Genomic DNA, 14,796 nt, shown 5'->3' with positions numbered 1-14,796 from the left:
CAAACTCAAAAGATCAGACGCTCTCAACAGCATCCAACGGCTTCCACATTACCGGGAATGAGTGCTACACACTGGTGGTGATTACTTCGAAGGTCTGTAAAAATGTCTAATGTTATAAGTATGCTATGAATCTAAATTTTAAAAAGTTGCCAAAAAAAAAAAAAAATCAACCCATGTACATTTTAACTTCAAGCAGACAGTCGAAGTAAGTGTTGTAAAAAGTTGTAAATAATTGATCTTCGGTAGCAGCAGTGTTCCATCAGGAATAAACTCTCTGAATTCTTGTACATACTATTAGTGTAATACATTAAGATCTATTGTATCCTCAAAACTCTACAAACATTTAAGATTCTCGCCATCATCCAACACAAAAACAAGGCATTCTCATGACACAACACAATATGAAAACCTTATTTCATGGCACGGCATAAGCCCAAAAACCTATAAAGTATCATGTCTATAAGTACGGGCCATGAAAGCATCAATGGCAACATTTAAGACATTTCTTTACACCCTTTGTGGGACTAGTGAACATAAATCACAAAGTGCACTTTAGCACTCAGTCATAGTAAAAGTACGAGTGACTCATGTGCGCTCACCTCACTGACTCGAGTGGCACCACCACTAAAACTGCTCACAGTCTGGGTAAAACCAAAGACAAATTGTCCCCACTTTTACATCCTGGGGTATGCAAAATTCCCTGTACATGCGGTAAGGTATACATTGGCCAAACATGTCGATCCATTGGTACCCGTATCAAGGAACATGAACATAATATTCGTCTCAACCAACCAGACAAATCGGCAATAGCTGAGCATGCTCTATCGTCGGGTCATAATGTCATGTTACAAAATGCTCAAGCTCTTACCAACACGAGACACTACAGGTCCAGGATTATATGGGAAGCTGTGGAAATACGTAGAAATCCTAACAATTTCAACAGGGACACTGGCTATCAATTAATAACTGGTTGCCAGCCATTAAGGATTTACGTAGATAGTTCCCTTCCCTGTCCCTTCACTATGGTTATTCGTCTCGGTGTTTTCCAAATTCGTATGTTCCTCATCGCCACATGTTTCATTCCAGGCTTCTGACTATGTCTTACACCTGTCAATGTCATGTTACGTACACATGTTATGTGACCCTTGTAGACTGATTCTGATAGTTCGGTCAGCTTCCTCTTTGAACGCTAGCACTGTGCCACGTCCGGGGGCCATCTGGTGATGAATGAAAGTGCCATTTCCACTTCTATTATAACGTCTAAATTTTAAAAAGTCATTGTCTAAGAAGCCTTTCTCCTGGACAGTCGAGATTTTCTTCTGATGATGCAGAGCACAGTTCTCTGCAAAACGTAAAGAATTTCACCTTATTTCTTGACACGGCATAAGCCCAGAAGCCTATAAGTATCATGTCTGTGAGTACGGGCCATGAAAGCATCAATGGCGACATTTAAGACATTTCTTTACGCCCTTTGTGGGACTAGTGAACATAAATCACAAAGTGCACTTTAGCACTCAGTCATAGTAAAAGTATGAGTGTGCTCTCACCTCACTGACTCGAGTGAGTGCAACCTAGACATTATAAATTTTCCAGCTAACTCATTCTTGGTTGCCTGCGTTTCGCCCCTATGTGCTAAGTTGGGCTCATCAGTTGGTACTTAGCACACCCACCAAGATGCATGGCTAGTGCACATTGTGGAGGCCACTGCATAGGCTACTTGAAGCCACCAGCAGTGCCAATGCACTATGAGAGACTTTCTCTCATTTCCAAAAACTGATGCCTGCCTGGCCATCAGATGATATAGATGTTGATTCCCACAGGTTTTCATGGTTCTGGCAGCTGGACGAGGAGGACCAGGGTTCGATACTGACATCGCATTCAACTGTATGAGGGGATCTCATACTCAATTACTCTGGCTGTACTGAGGTGATGTTAAAATTGCTTTCCTTTCAATAAAAGAAAACTTCTAAAGGATTATGAACATTATTTCAAGTTCAAACTTCTCACTCTCTGTATCTGCTCCAAGATAGCATACCGTACACACCTTGCGGCAGTCTCATGCTCTGAGCATGAAGTACATGTATTTCCTGGTACAATAAAGCTGTCGTATTAAGAAAGGCTGAAACCGAAATCGTTAAAACAAAGTTCAACTGTATTATTATTTGTTGTGTAAAATGGAAAGTGTATCTTCCATCCTAGGAGGAGAATTTCATGTCTGTCTACAGTGTACTAATTTATGTTCTGCATGTACACATATTCTTGCTTTATTTATTTTCCTTTTCAGATCTATATGCCATTAACATTATTCATTCATTTTTTTGTGTATGCATATGTGTTCTTTCTAGCATATTCCATTCTACGAGACAGCGCTGGTAAATGTTGTGTTTGTCTTTGTGTTGTAACCATGCCATCATTTGTTTATATTTGGTCAAAATTTCTTTCATATTCTAGAAGTTAATTAAACCTGTTTTCTTGTATCTTTTTATGATTATGTTCTGCAAAGAGCAATTAAAGAAAGATAGATAACGGATCTTATGCGCAATATTGGAATAAATAAATAAATAAATATATAAATAAATAAATAAATAAATGTAACCAGAAACTGCATATATAAGACATTAAATTCTTCAGATGAAGTTTTGACAATTGTATAACTTTAATACTGATTTCATATTGTGATGACATCTTTGTAATGTTCGTTCTATTCTGAACTTTTGGAATTTATATGACGTAAAGTGGTTGGTCAAGAGTGAAATTTGAATGTCATAATGCTAGTTGCATAGTTGATTTTAACCGTATCAACTGTTGGTATGACAATGAATAACATTCTACACAGACATATGCAATCCTTTTGTTTTCATGATGATGGTTATTTACCCACCCACTATCTATTTTGTTAAATTTAATAAACATGAGCCAATTTTATTTGAAGTCCAACTGATTTCTTATAATGTAATTATCCTGCTATACATTCCTTCATTTATTTATAAGTTTATGGCATTGCACGAGATACCTGTGTCTCAGGCCATCATACCCTAACATATGCATTTAAATTTTCGCTGTAACCTACCAGTCCCAGCAGATTAGAGCAGTGAACCGTGAGAAGAGCAAGGCATATAATTATTATGAACTACATATATCCTTCTCCAACCTGTATCACCTCCCTACTATACACCAATAGTACATATATTATTTGACACATATTCCATAGGGCTCACACAAATGGTACACGACACCCTTTCCATGAGGCTTGAATAGTATAGTATGAATATATGTATGTAAAATCCCATTTCTTATGTAACACATGGACATTTAAAGGCTTTGTAACAGAGCTTCAATGTATTTAGAGGTCTTTTTTGTTAGGTCATGCTTTCTTGTTACTGCTTTGTTCAAATCACTGTTCTTTCAACATGCATCTTTGTCATAATTACTGCAGAGATGTGTGTAATGAAGCTGTATGTACGAAGCTGAACTTCACTCCTTCAACTTCGCACATCTTAATCAGGGAGAGAAGCCTTGCCAAGTAACACATGTACTATTTGAAACATCACACTTTCTCTTTTCTATATGCTATGGTATAACACTTAGCAGGCAAGCTCCATACAACTTGTCTATCATAAACAGCAGGATCAGTATATTTAAATAATATACAACACTAAGGAGACAATGATGCACTGACATGTGGGCATCCTCAACTAGCTACAGGATCTCCAGAGTAAGTTTTTCATTTGATTAGCTACCATCACTCATTTAAAAATTTAAAAATGAAAAAAACCTACTTTAGAAATCATAACTCTTTTTATGTTAGATATCTAGCGATCACCGATTAACAAGAGACATGTGATCTGATATATGAATTCACTTTCCATTAGAACTTACTTGTGTAATTCCTTCGCTTTGAACAGTCATGTAGATTTTGAACAAACTTCCAGTGAATTCATCCACTTCAATTGTGCTGCAGTGGAAAACGTAAGTGTTAGTCAATGGAAAGGTACAAACAAGTGATAAATCAAGTCATATATGGAAATATATAAACAAAATATAAAATATGATAAGCACGATAGGCCAGTGAGGGAAGAGGGAGCAACAGAAAGAGGAGACAGGAACGAACATGAAAACACAGAACAAGGGCAACCTTCTTATTCATTCATTCATTCATTCATTCATTCATTCATTCCCTTTTCACTTAGTATCTGGCTTTTAGTACCAGAAGTGTCATGTGACATGTTCAGCCTGCCTGGTACAGGTCTTTTTATTTGATGCCCACAGGCAACCTGAATATCTGGATATGAGATGATGGTGATAATGAGATAGGGAGTGGGTGAAACCCAGTGTCAGCACATACCTTACTTGTGTTCAATAACACTAAGGGGCCTCCCCAATGCTTAGTGTCCCCATCCAACAGACAAATCACCATCAACAGCATCATATACCCTCACTCCATATGAATAGTGTAGAAAGGTTTGTAATTGAATCCAGGCTTTGGTGTGCAATCTAGTGATTAGAAATTGTATACCACTACCTCTCCTACCCTGTCGGCCAACATTCTGATGGTGATTATTTTTTTCCCAACAACGGGTCTCGAATCAGCTAAACACAGTGTCAGACCATAAAGATTTGATGCTTTAACAATCCATCATGGCTACCAGGCAGGTCTTAATGCACTGCTGTCTTTGCATAGATAGGCTATCTTATCAATCTCAGTTCCATTTCCTCTTAGGCCATGACGAGACCTAAATCTTTTAAATTGGTTACCGCACGGACTCATTATGGTGTTCTGAAGTGTGCTGAGTGTGCACAATTTCTTAAAATCTATTTGTAAATAGCAATAGTTACAAGATATCAAGATATCTTCTTTTCATGTTTGCTCTCGTCTCCTCTTTCTATTGCTCCCTCTGATCTGCCAATGTGTTATTCTATTGTGCGTTTCCATTCATTTTTCTACCTTCCTTCAAATGACTCGAGTGTTAGTCAAATATACAAACATTTCTAGATATCATCAAACAAACGAGAGATTCTAAAAATAACAAATGTAATACGTAAATTGTGCATTTGGTGTGATAGTATTTAGATAAAAAAGTTAATAACTTCAAAACCTTATCTTTTTATTACACATTTCTTATAAGTAAACTCGTGTCCTCATCCCGAGGTGGCGCAACTCTTTTCAGGCACACCCCCATTGGAGGTGAGCTGCATGTACCATTTCAACCACATACCAGCCCTCCTGCTAGTTTTAAATTCCTGGCAGTACCGGGAATCGAAACTGGGCCCCCGCCCACAGAGCACTATTTCTTCTGGTATGGGCTATAGCAATTTTGTTACTTTAATTGATCTGTCTGATGGGGCTATATCGACGCTAGCAACATCAAATGCGTCTGAGGCAAAGAACAAACTATGCAGCATGTGCTCCATTGTTCATTGTGTCCATCTTTCTGCACTGAAGATAATCTTTTTCATGCAACACAGAATGCACCTGATGTTCCAAGTTTCTAGTCAAGATTGGTGTGAAGTGCTTTGATTTTTCTGTGTTATAGTTAACGTATCCACAAAGACGCACACAAAATGCTGTCAGCTGGTACAGTTATTTATTCACATCTATTTACAAATTAAACACACACATAACCTTAATCACTGTTGTCACTAGCAAAATACACACATCAACAAAGCCACCATTTTAACAATTGCCTATCACTGCACATGGAAGCTGCAACCTTAAAATACAGTTGAAACTGATGACTGCTTAAAAGCAAGTCACAACACATGGTCACAAGTATAACCTGTTAACTCATAACTCTACTGAACAATAACTCTTCTCTACTGTCAAGATCGCCTCCTTAGAGAGTTGGATGAAGGACTCGGTAAATATAGAAGGATTTAATGAAGTTTTTCACAATAGACCAAAGCGCCATGGAGGAGGAGTAACTCTATATTACAAAAACAATTTAACGGGGAAGATTATATAAACTTCGACATTATCTACTGACACCTTAACTGAATATATGTTTGGAGAACTACCTGTTGATAAGACTAAAGTACTGATTGGAGTTGTTTACAAACCACCAAAAGCAGGAAACTTCACTGACTTTGAAGAAAATTTACTAAGACTCGTACCTACCTACGAACATGTACTCATATTTGGCGACTTTAACACAAACCTGTTAAATAGACTCCGTTGAAGCAAATCGTTTACAGAACATATTTGCCTCTTGTAACATGTCAGTGTTGCCACTTAACCCCACTCACCACGTGCACACGGCTAATGGATCCTCACACACTCTAATAGATTTACTTATCACAAACAATCCTCAGAAAATACTAAAACACGGACAAACTTCTGTACCTGGTATATCATACCACGATCTCATATATTTAGCTTATTCTTTATAAGTTCCCAAAACAAAGCCAAAGTGGATAACCTATAGAGACATGAAAAAGTTGAAACCTCAACAATTGATACAAGATGCTAATCTCTGCCTGTGGGACGAAATACTGCACTTGACTGACAATGACGAAAAAGTAAAGAGGTTTAACACATTATTGTTGGGTTTGTATAACAAACACATACCTAAACGTACTGCTAGGGAGACTCGCAAAGCTGCTCCATGGTTATCAAATGACATTAAGTCCACAATGGCTGAACGAGATGCACTACACAGATGTTACAAACAGACATTATCAACTGAAGATTTTGAATAGTACCATGTGCTTAGAAATAAAGTTAAACAAATAATCAGAAACAAAAAATATGCGTACTTCCAACAATTAGCCAGTAACTTGAACACAAAAAGTACCTGGAAACAACTCAGATCCGTAGGTATTGGGAGGCAAACTACAAACTCCAATACGCATGACATAAATCCAGATGAATTAAATGCCCACTTTACTAGAGAAATAGTTAATATCCACCCTCATATTATACAAACAACAATAAATTCTCTTCAATCTACTCCATTACCACAACGGCCTTTGTTCAAATTTCGTAAAGTAAATGAAAACGATGTAAGAAGAAAACTAACATCAATCAAATCGCAAGCAATCGGAGTGGACGACATCCCGATATCCTTCGTCGTTACCTTGATAGATGTAGTACTGCCAATTTTAACCTACATATGTAACTCATGTCTTTTGGAAGGCTACTTCCCAACTGTTTGGAAGGATGCCTTAATTTTCCCAGTACCAAAAAAATCTCTAGCAAATTCTCCATCTGACTATCGACCTGTCTGTATACTTTCTCCACTTTCGAAAGTCTTAGAAAAACTCATGCAGGAACAACTGCTCCAATATTTGATGCACCATTCGTTACTTGATCACCTGCAATCTGGATTTAAAAAAGGACATAGTACATCTACTGCTCTTCTAAAAGTTACGGATGACGTAAGAAAAGCAATGGACGAACGTAAAGTGACCGTCCTCATTCTCCTAGACTTCAGCAGTGCTTTTGACACTATCAGTACAGACATATTAATAGCGAAATTGCATTCCTTCCATCTTAGCCACGCTGCTCTCAAATTGTTCGCTTCCTAGCTCCATAACCGACATCAGTGTGTTGTCATGAATGATAAGAAAACGGAGTGGAAGTACAAAGTTAATGGTGTGCCACAAGGTTCTATACTCGGCCCCCTGTTATTTATTTTATATTTGAATGACATCTCTTCTAAGTTGAAAAACTGCAACTACCATCTCTATGCCGACGACCTTCAAATTTACTGCCACACAAAAGTGAATGACATAAATGCAGCTATTGAAAATATGAACCAAAACTTAGAGCAGATCAGCTGTTATGCAGCTGAGAATTCTCTCTCCATCAACCCAACGAAAACACAAGCTATCATACTAGGGAAGAGAAAACTGCTTGCCCATCTACACAGTCTACAAATTCCAGTCATTCAACTAAATGGCGTTGCTATCCCATTCTGTAAATCGGTAAAAAGCCTTGGAGTCACTATAAATGAAACTTTAAACTGGGATGAGCATGTCACTAACGTATGCAGGAAAGTTCACTCATCACTTCATCCCCTTAAGATTCACCAGACCGTATTACCTCTCAACTTAAAAATAAAACTGGTTCAAACATTGATACTTCCAATTTTTAACTATTGTGATGTTGTGTTGCTGAATGCTACCAGTGAACAAACTAGGAAATTGCAGAGAGCTTTAAACTCCTGCATTAGATTTCTTTTTTCATTGAATTTTGCCTCGCATGTATCCCCTTTTTATGCACAACTTTCTTGGTTAAAAGTAGAGCAGCAAAGGAATCACCATGTATCAACCCTTATCTATCGACTCTTGACTGAAAATATACCTGAATATCTCTCCAGTAATTTCCGTTTTCTATCCTCCTTTCATGACCGTGTCACGCGATCTGGGTCAACAATTACAATACCTCCACATCATACATCTGCCTTCAGTAATTCTTTCCTTGTGTCGGGCGCTAGAATATGGAATGCATTACCCCCCGAAATTAGAAATTGTTCCTCATTAATTACCTTCAAAAAACAGTCTAAAGATTTCCTCTTGAATACGTAGGCTGTATCATGTAGTTATGTGTGAATGTGTGAGTGAATGTCTGGAGTAAATAGTTCCCAAAAGTTTACATAAATTACTGTTATATTTTATGATTTCCACCTAGAGTAGATAATATTGAATTTATTTTTCTAATTTTAGACTTAGGATGTAATCTTTTAGTTTTAGACTATATTAAGTTATATGACTATTATATTATATATACTGTGTTAAGTTTGAATATTAAGTTTGGATTCAGTATTAAGCCACATAATGTGGTTAAGTGTAAGAGAGGGCCAAGAGCCCTAACTTCACCATAAATAAATAAATAAATAAATAAATAAATAAATAAATAAATAAATAAATAAATAAATAAGTGCCAGGCCAGGCTTCTAGAAAGATATATTACAAAAAATACCTTCTCAAAAATTCTAGAGTGCTTAATACACAGATACAGTGTATTACCGGCGTAATAATTTATACCCTCTCCGTAAATATTTTAGTACTGGCTACATGGCTATTGAAATCCGTGTCTGTAAAGTGGTTTGCCGCTATGTTATTCATGAAATAATTCATGGTCACAGATACCATGGTTTTCAATACTTGAAAACAGAAACTTCCACCGGCTTAAAAGGTTATTAAGATGCCCATCTGTGGTGTATGCCCAGATGGTGCCCTTTCCTGTATTCTCCTGCATTCTAGTGTCGTCGGTATGAACTACCTCGCCACTCGCTCCCCCTCCACTGAGCGTGTATGCGCAAGTCATCATTGTGGCTGTGGACTGACTGGAGGCTCCTGGGTAGTTGCCATTATCATTCTGAGAGTCAACGAGATGGAAGGGCAGCGTGCTTCTCTGCCTGGCGGGATGGATTGTGTATTAACATGCACCCAGGCTGAAGTTACTTTGATAGGCCTTATACCCTTGTGAACTTTGAAGGTTTCCTTTAAATTTCATTATAATTTCATCTTTCTTGCTTGGACATTTTGTGTACCTTTAAGGATTTCCTCTGCCATACGTAAGTAAGCATACGAGGCTGGAGCTACTTCTCAACTACAGCAAGCTGGTGCAATGTAAGTGTTTTACCTACTCTCCTTTTACTGATTCCGTGTGGTGAACTGAATATTTCAAAACGTGAAGTGTGCACCAGGACATAATGAAGCTTTGCATCATCTAAATTCATTATTTTAGCCTTGTGGTTTTCGAACATTTTTTCCAGTTAAAAAAAAAATAAAAAATAAAAAGATTGTATGTCAACTAGCTTTGTTCACTAGGGACTTGTGTCTACTGTAAATTAATGTTAATTCTTATTCTTGGAAATTGTAAATTCAATACTTAATGTTTGGTTGTGGCATTCTAGGCCTGATAGGTAGGGGTTAACGTAATGTTTTGGCAAGGTTACTAGCCAAGCGAGTTGCTACAAGGGTTTGGGGTTTACGTTTGCATTCCATTTCCATTTTAACTTCATTTCGGTCTTCTTAATTAAATTTTATTATTTATCTGCTTAGTATTTAGTGGTATTTCGGTGTCCTGTTTTTCTTTTGTCTCTTAATGTGTTTTTGCCTGTTGTTAATTGGCAGCCTGTGATTGGTCCTTTCCCTTAACTGACCTAGTTGTGTTTTTGTTGCTATGCGAATGCTGATGTTGTTGGGGATTCTGATTGTTGATGGAAATGAATTGATGTTCCTGTTATGAAATTAGTATTGTGTATGGTTTAACCTGTTTTCCTTCAATTGTTCCTGGCATTTTTCTCTCCCTGTTGGCACGTTTTCGTACCCCGTGCTGCGGACCTGATGATTATTATTATTATTATTATTATTATTATTATTATTATTATCATCATCATTTGTAGGAACTCCTTGGGATGTACTCCAAATAACATTTATGATCTTTAAAAAAAGAAAAAGGCAATTAAGTGAACATTGTTTCCGAATTTAACAAGGTACCGGTATGTGATGGTAATATGAAACTTGGTGTGAAATATATCGGTATTTAAAGAATATCTAACGGTGGAAGAAGTATTTCAATATGGCGTATAGTCTTTATTTATTTATTTATTTATATATTTATTTATTCATTCATTTATTTATTAATTCATTAATTTATTCAATTAATTTCTAATGAAACGGTCGACCGTAGGTTTTTAAAAAAAAATCTTCGAGCAGTAAGTTTCTTGGGTTTATTTCCAGCGAGGATTATTTTAATTATTCTGTAAGTTTCTTATGGTCTATAATTAAATCTCTCGTTTGTTTCCAAGTAAGAGGTTGTGTTTTTTTTTAATTGGTAAATATTTCAAAATGACCAGGTCTCCATTTAATCCACCCCTCTGGTGTCACCGGTTTATTAAATGGTGAGTACTTGTTCACTTTTCTCATTTGATATTTGTTTGGATTCGCACATTTCCATAACTCTGATCTGTACCATTTTATGTATGGTCAGAGCATTTGTGCTGTCACTTGGGGTAATTGTGTAATTAATTGCACTAAGTGGTACAAGTATACAGAATATTCTCCATTGTTCTCGTCTACCCAGTACCATTCTGGAAGTTACATTGTGTTCCACAATTTTGTAGTGGATTATAAATTATATATACAGGTAAGAATAAATTATATATAGGTACTTACATTAATTGAACCGATATAAAAGTGTATATACAGTGCATATTTCATGACATAACCTCACAAACAATGTCACTGTATCGTATGTACATATGATATTATTATTATTATTATTATTATTATAATAATAATAATAATAATAATAATAATAATAATAATAATAATAATAATAATAATAATAATAATAATAATAATAATAATAATTCGAGCTCGATACTAGCATTATTTACCCATGGGTGAGAGAATATCGTTTTCAAATTATATCAGTTTATTATTTGTTTCCATCTGCATCATTTGTTTTCTCATTCCCTTGTTTCTTAGGTTAACGCAGTTTTTAGTATCAATTATTATTTCAAATTAACACCTGTTTCACTGAATTTTGTTGCAGTAAGTTTTTTGCTCTGCATATTGTTGTAAATATTGTATATTTGTGCTAATTTTGCTTTCCGTCTAAGCTCTTTTTTGTTTTTTTGTTCACTCTTACATTATGTTTTTTAGCATTTTTTCAACTTATACTACGTAAATTATTCCAACCCCCCCCCCCCTAATTTTTTTCACTGAAGATGGCTCAAGCGAGCCGAAACATGTCTGAATTTGTTTGCTCGGTCTAATGACGGAATATATGATACCCTCATTTTTCGCCATTGTAAAGTGAAAACCGTCAATACGGAATGATTCTAATATCTTGTAATATTGAAAGTGCGTCAATATCCCTCCCTATAACTTGAAACAATTTCCACAGTCTACTTTGCCTTGGATGTAGATTCTATCTTCTTTCTTCCTCGATGTCGCTGGATGTGCTCTCCTCCTCTTGACCAGCTTGAGCCGTGTTGGGGGTCGGGGTTGCCACGCTGCCAGCCTCTTCCACAATGATAGCTGATGCATTCTCGTCGTGATGACCAGATGGTGCTGTGTCATTAGTAGCCTCTCCTCCAGGCTTACTTTGTACGTGCAGCAATCGGGTGACTCACCACAACTCCGATGCGTGGAACTTGACAGGAGGGTTGGTCTTTAGTGGGTAGACCCCATGGCCCAGTTGCTTATCCTCCTCGATGGGAGCAACCCACTTAGGTGCAAGACCTGCGTGAAACCCTCCAATCTTATTACTGACTGGGCGGTTACGTCGCAGTACTTGTTGGCCTGGTAGGAAAATCTGGGTCTCTTCGACATCTTGCGCCTAGGCCTGGGTAAGATATCTCTTCTTGGCCAAAGCTTGCTTCTCCTTGATGTCCTACTGCTGCTGCTGCTGCAGCCACTCTGCCAGGGAAACAGCTGCATCATCTTGACCCGAAGTGGGTGGTGGACGAATTTCCGTAGCATCCTTTACAGCTCCTGGCTTCGTCGTTCTGTTGGATTGGCCCTTGGGTTGTAGATAGGGGTGGTCCAGTGCTCCACATCCATTCTGTCATCATTTTCTGCCACTTCCTCGACGTGAACCGACTCCCGTTGTCTGACAGAATGCACCGTGAATAACCGTAGCGGTTGAATACCTTGTCTTGTAGAAGGCTGGTGATGCGTCCCGTCGTGTCTTCAGGTATCGGAAAGGCCTCAATCCATCTTGTGAAGAGATCAGTGATTACTAGGAGTCCTGTTTTACCCCATGGTATTCTAGGGTAAAGACCCATCAAGTCAAGGGCTATGACCTCCCACGGACGTTGCAGCCGTCTTCCTCGTTGGCTGGAATCTGCCTTACTGTTGCTCACCTTGGTGCAGGCACAGAAGTAACACCCCTTCACGTAGTCCAGGATGTCTTTCCGCATGTTAAACCAGAAGAATCTTCGTTGGAGACTGATATGTCTCTTCGCCACCTGGATGTCCGGTTTCAGTGCTGTCGTGGAACTTCGAGGATGTCCCTCGTGTGCTGTCTGGGTATCACCACTACTGCAGGCGTGTCGGAGAGGTGCGACCTGTACATCAAGAGTCCTCCGTCAACCCGGCATTTCTTGTAGCACATCTTGAATTCTCTCGGAACATGTCTACTATTGGTGTTCTGCCTCCTAATCCACTGTGTCCTACTCCTACAGGGCTTGTCTTGTTCCTGCCACTGTTTGATCACTCCCAGATCAAGTTCCTTCTTGATGGTCATAAGGACAGGTTCCTTAGGCTCACTCTGGTGTTTTCGTGGGTGCTCCTAGCTTCAGGTTCCATTGCCTGGTGCCTAGATAAGCTGTCTGCTCCTACGTTTGTCGGTCCTGGGACGTGATACACATCGAAATCGAAATCTAATTCTGCGATTAGCAGAATCAATCGCATCAATTTTGATTTTGAGCCAGAGACCGAGTTTAACCATTTGAGAGTGGCGTTAGTAGTATAGAACTGGAACTTCCTTCCCTCCAAGTAGCCTCTGAATTTGCCCATGTCCCGCACCACGGCTAAGGCTTCCTTCTCGGTAGTGCAGTAGCGTTGTTCGGTGGGAGATAGCTTCCTGCTGGCATACTCGATTATGTCCCTTCTCTCCTGGAATAACACTAAGCCGGAGTCGCTGGCGTCCGTCTGCGGGCACATCTTCTGTTGAGGGTCGGAATGGGCTAGACCATGAGCATTGCATATCGCACCCTTAATACCCTGGAATGCTGCCTCTTTCTTGCTGGTCCATCAGAACGAGCGATTGTTATGGAGTAGATCAGCGAGTGGCACTGCCTTCTCTTCAAAGTGTGGCACGAAGCTGCTATACCATCAACACAAGCCAAGGAACTGACATACACGTTGCTTGGACCACGGGTGTTCACTTCTTCAATAGCTCGATTCTTCTCTGGTTGCCTTTCTAAGCCTACAGAGGTTAGGACGTGGCCAAGATATTCTACGTGGGACTGGGTGAAGTGGCACTTCTCCAGTTGGCAAGTCAGTCCATGAATCTTCAGAGATTCCAGCACTTTTCTCAGATGTACAAGGTGTTCTTGAAAATTTTTGCTGTGAATTAAAATAATATATAAGTAATAATAATAATAACAACGTAAACGTTTCCACCTTTTCAATACTAAAATATATTCACAAAATTATAAATTACACGGTACTAGTTTCGACCCATCTAGGGGTCATCATCAGCCGTGAACACTTGTTATTCTTTAAAATAACATTTTCTTATGATTTCGCCAAAAATGATCTTTGCTCCAATACGGCTGATGATGACCCCTAGATGGGTCGAAACTAGTACCGTGTAATTTATAATTTTGTGAATATATTTTAGTATTGAAAAGGTGGAAACGTTTACGTTGTTATTATTATTACTTATATATTATTCTCAGTTCAATACGGACCAAAAACATGAAATTCATAACCATCAGTGAATTAAAATGTCGAGATACACTTGGCAAAAATCTCCAACATATCCTGATAATACCTTCTTCATCAGTCGTATGAAGGTGGCAAGAGCATTCTTCAATCCAAAGGTCATCACTGCAAACTGGTACACTCCTCTCTGTGTCATAAAGGCAGTCAGTGGTCTAAAACATTCCTCCATCTCCACTTACCAGTATCTGGAGTCGAGATCCGCCGTGCTGAAAATCCTAGACCCACTTACTTGTTTCAGCGAGTCTTTTAGGTCAGGCATGGGGTAGGCATCACTAATGGTCTTCTCGTTCAACCTGCGGAAGTCCACACACAGTCGATACTCCCCAAGCTTCTACTTCGGTAGGACGATAGGTTAAGCCCAACAGGATGTAGAGGGTTCGATGAGAC

The 14,796-nt window shown here is 38.5% G+C and overlaps 1 protein-coding gene across 1 annotated transcript in view; it reads right to left on the bottom strand.

Annotated features, from left to right (window-relative positions):
* Positions 1-14,796, bottom strand: part of LOC136876242 (glutathione synthetase) — a 226,809-nt gene that overhangs the window by 127,299 nt on the left and 84,714 nt on the right. The window contains exon 4 of the mRNA XM_067150023.2: positions 3,880-3,955. Coding sequence (XP_067006124.1) covers positions 3,880-3,955 — 76 coding nt within the window. The remainder of the gene's footprint in view (positions 1-3,879; positions 3,956-14,796) is intronic.

Source organism: Anabrus simplex, chromosome 6 (assembly GCF_040414725.1).
Source record: "Anabrus simplex isolate iqAnaSimp1 chromosome 6, ASM4041472v1, whole genome shotgun sequence".
Lineage (NCBI taxonomy): Eukaryota > Metazoa > Arthropoda > Insecta > Orthoptera > Tettigoniidae > Anabrus > Anabrus simplex.
This window is presented reverse-complemented; position numbering and strand designations above follow the sequence as displayed.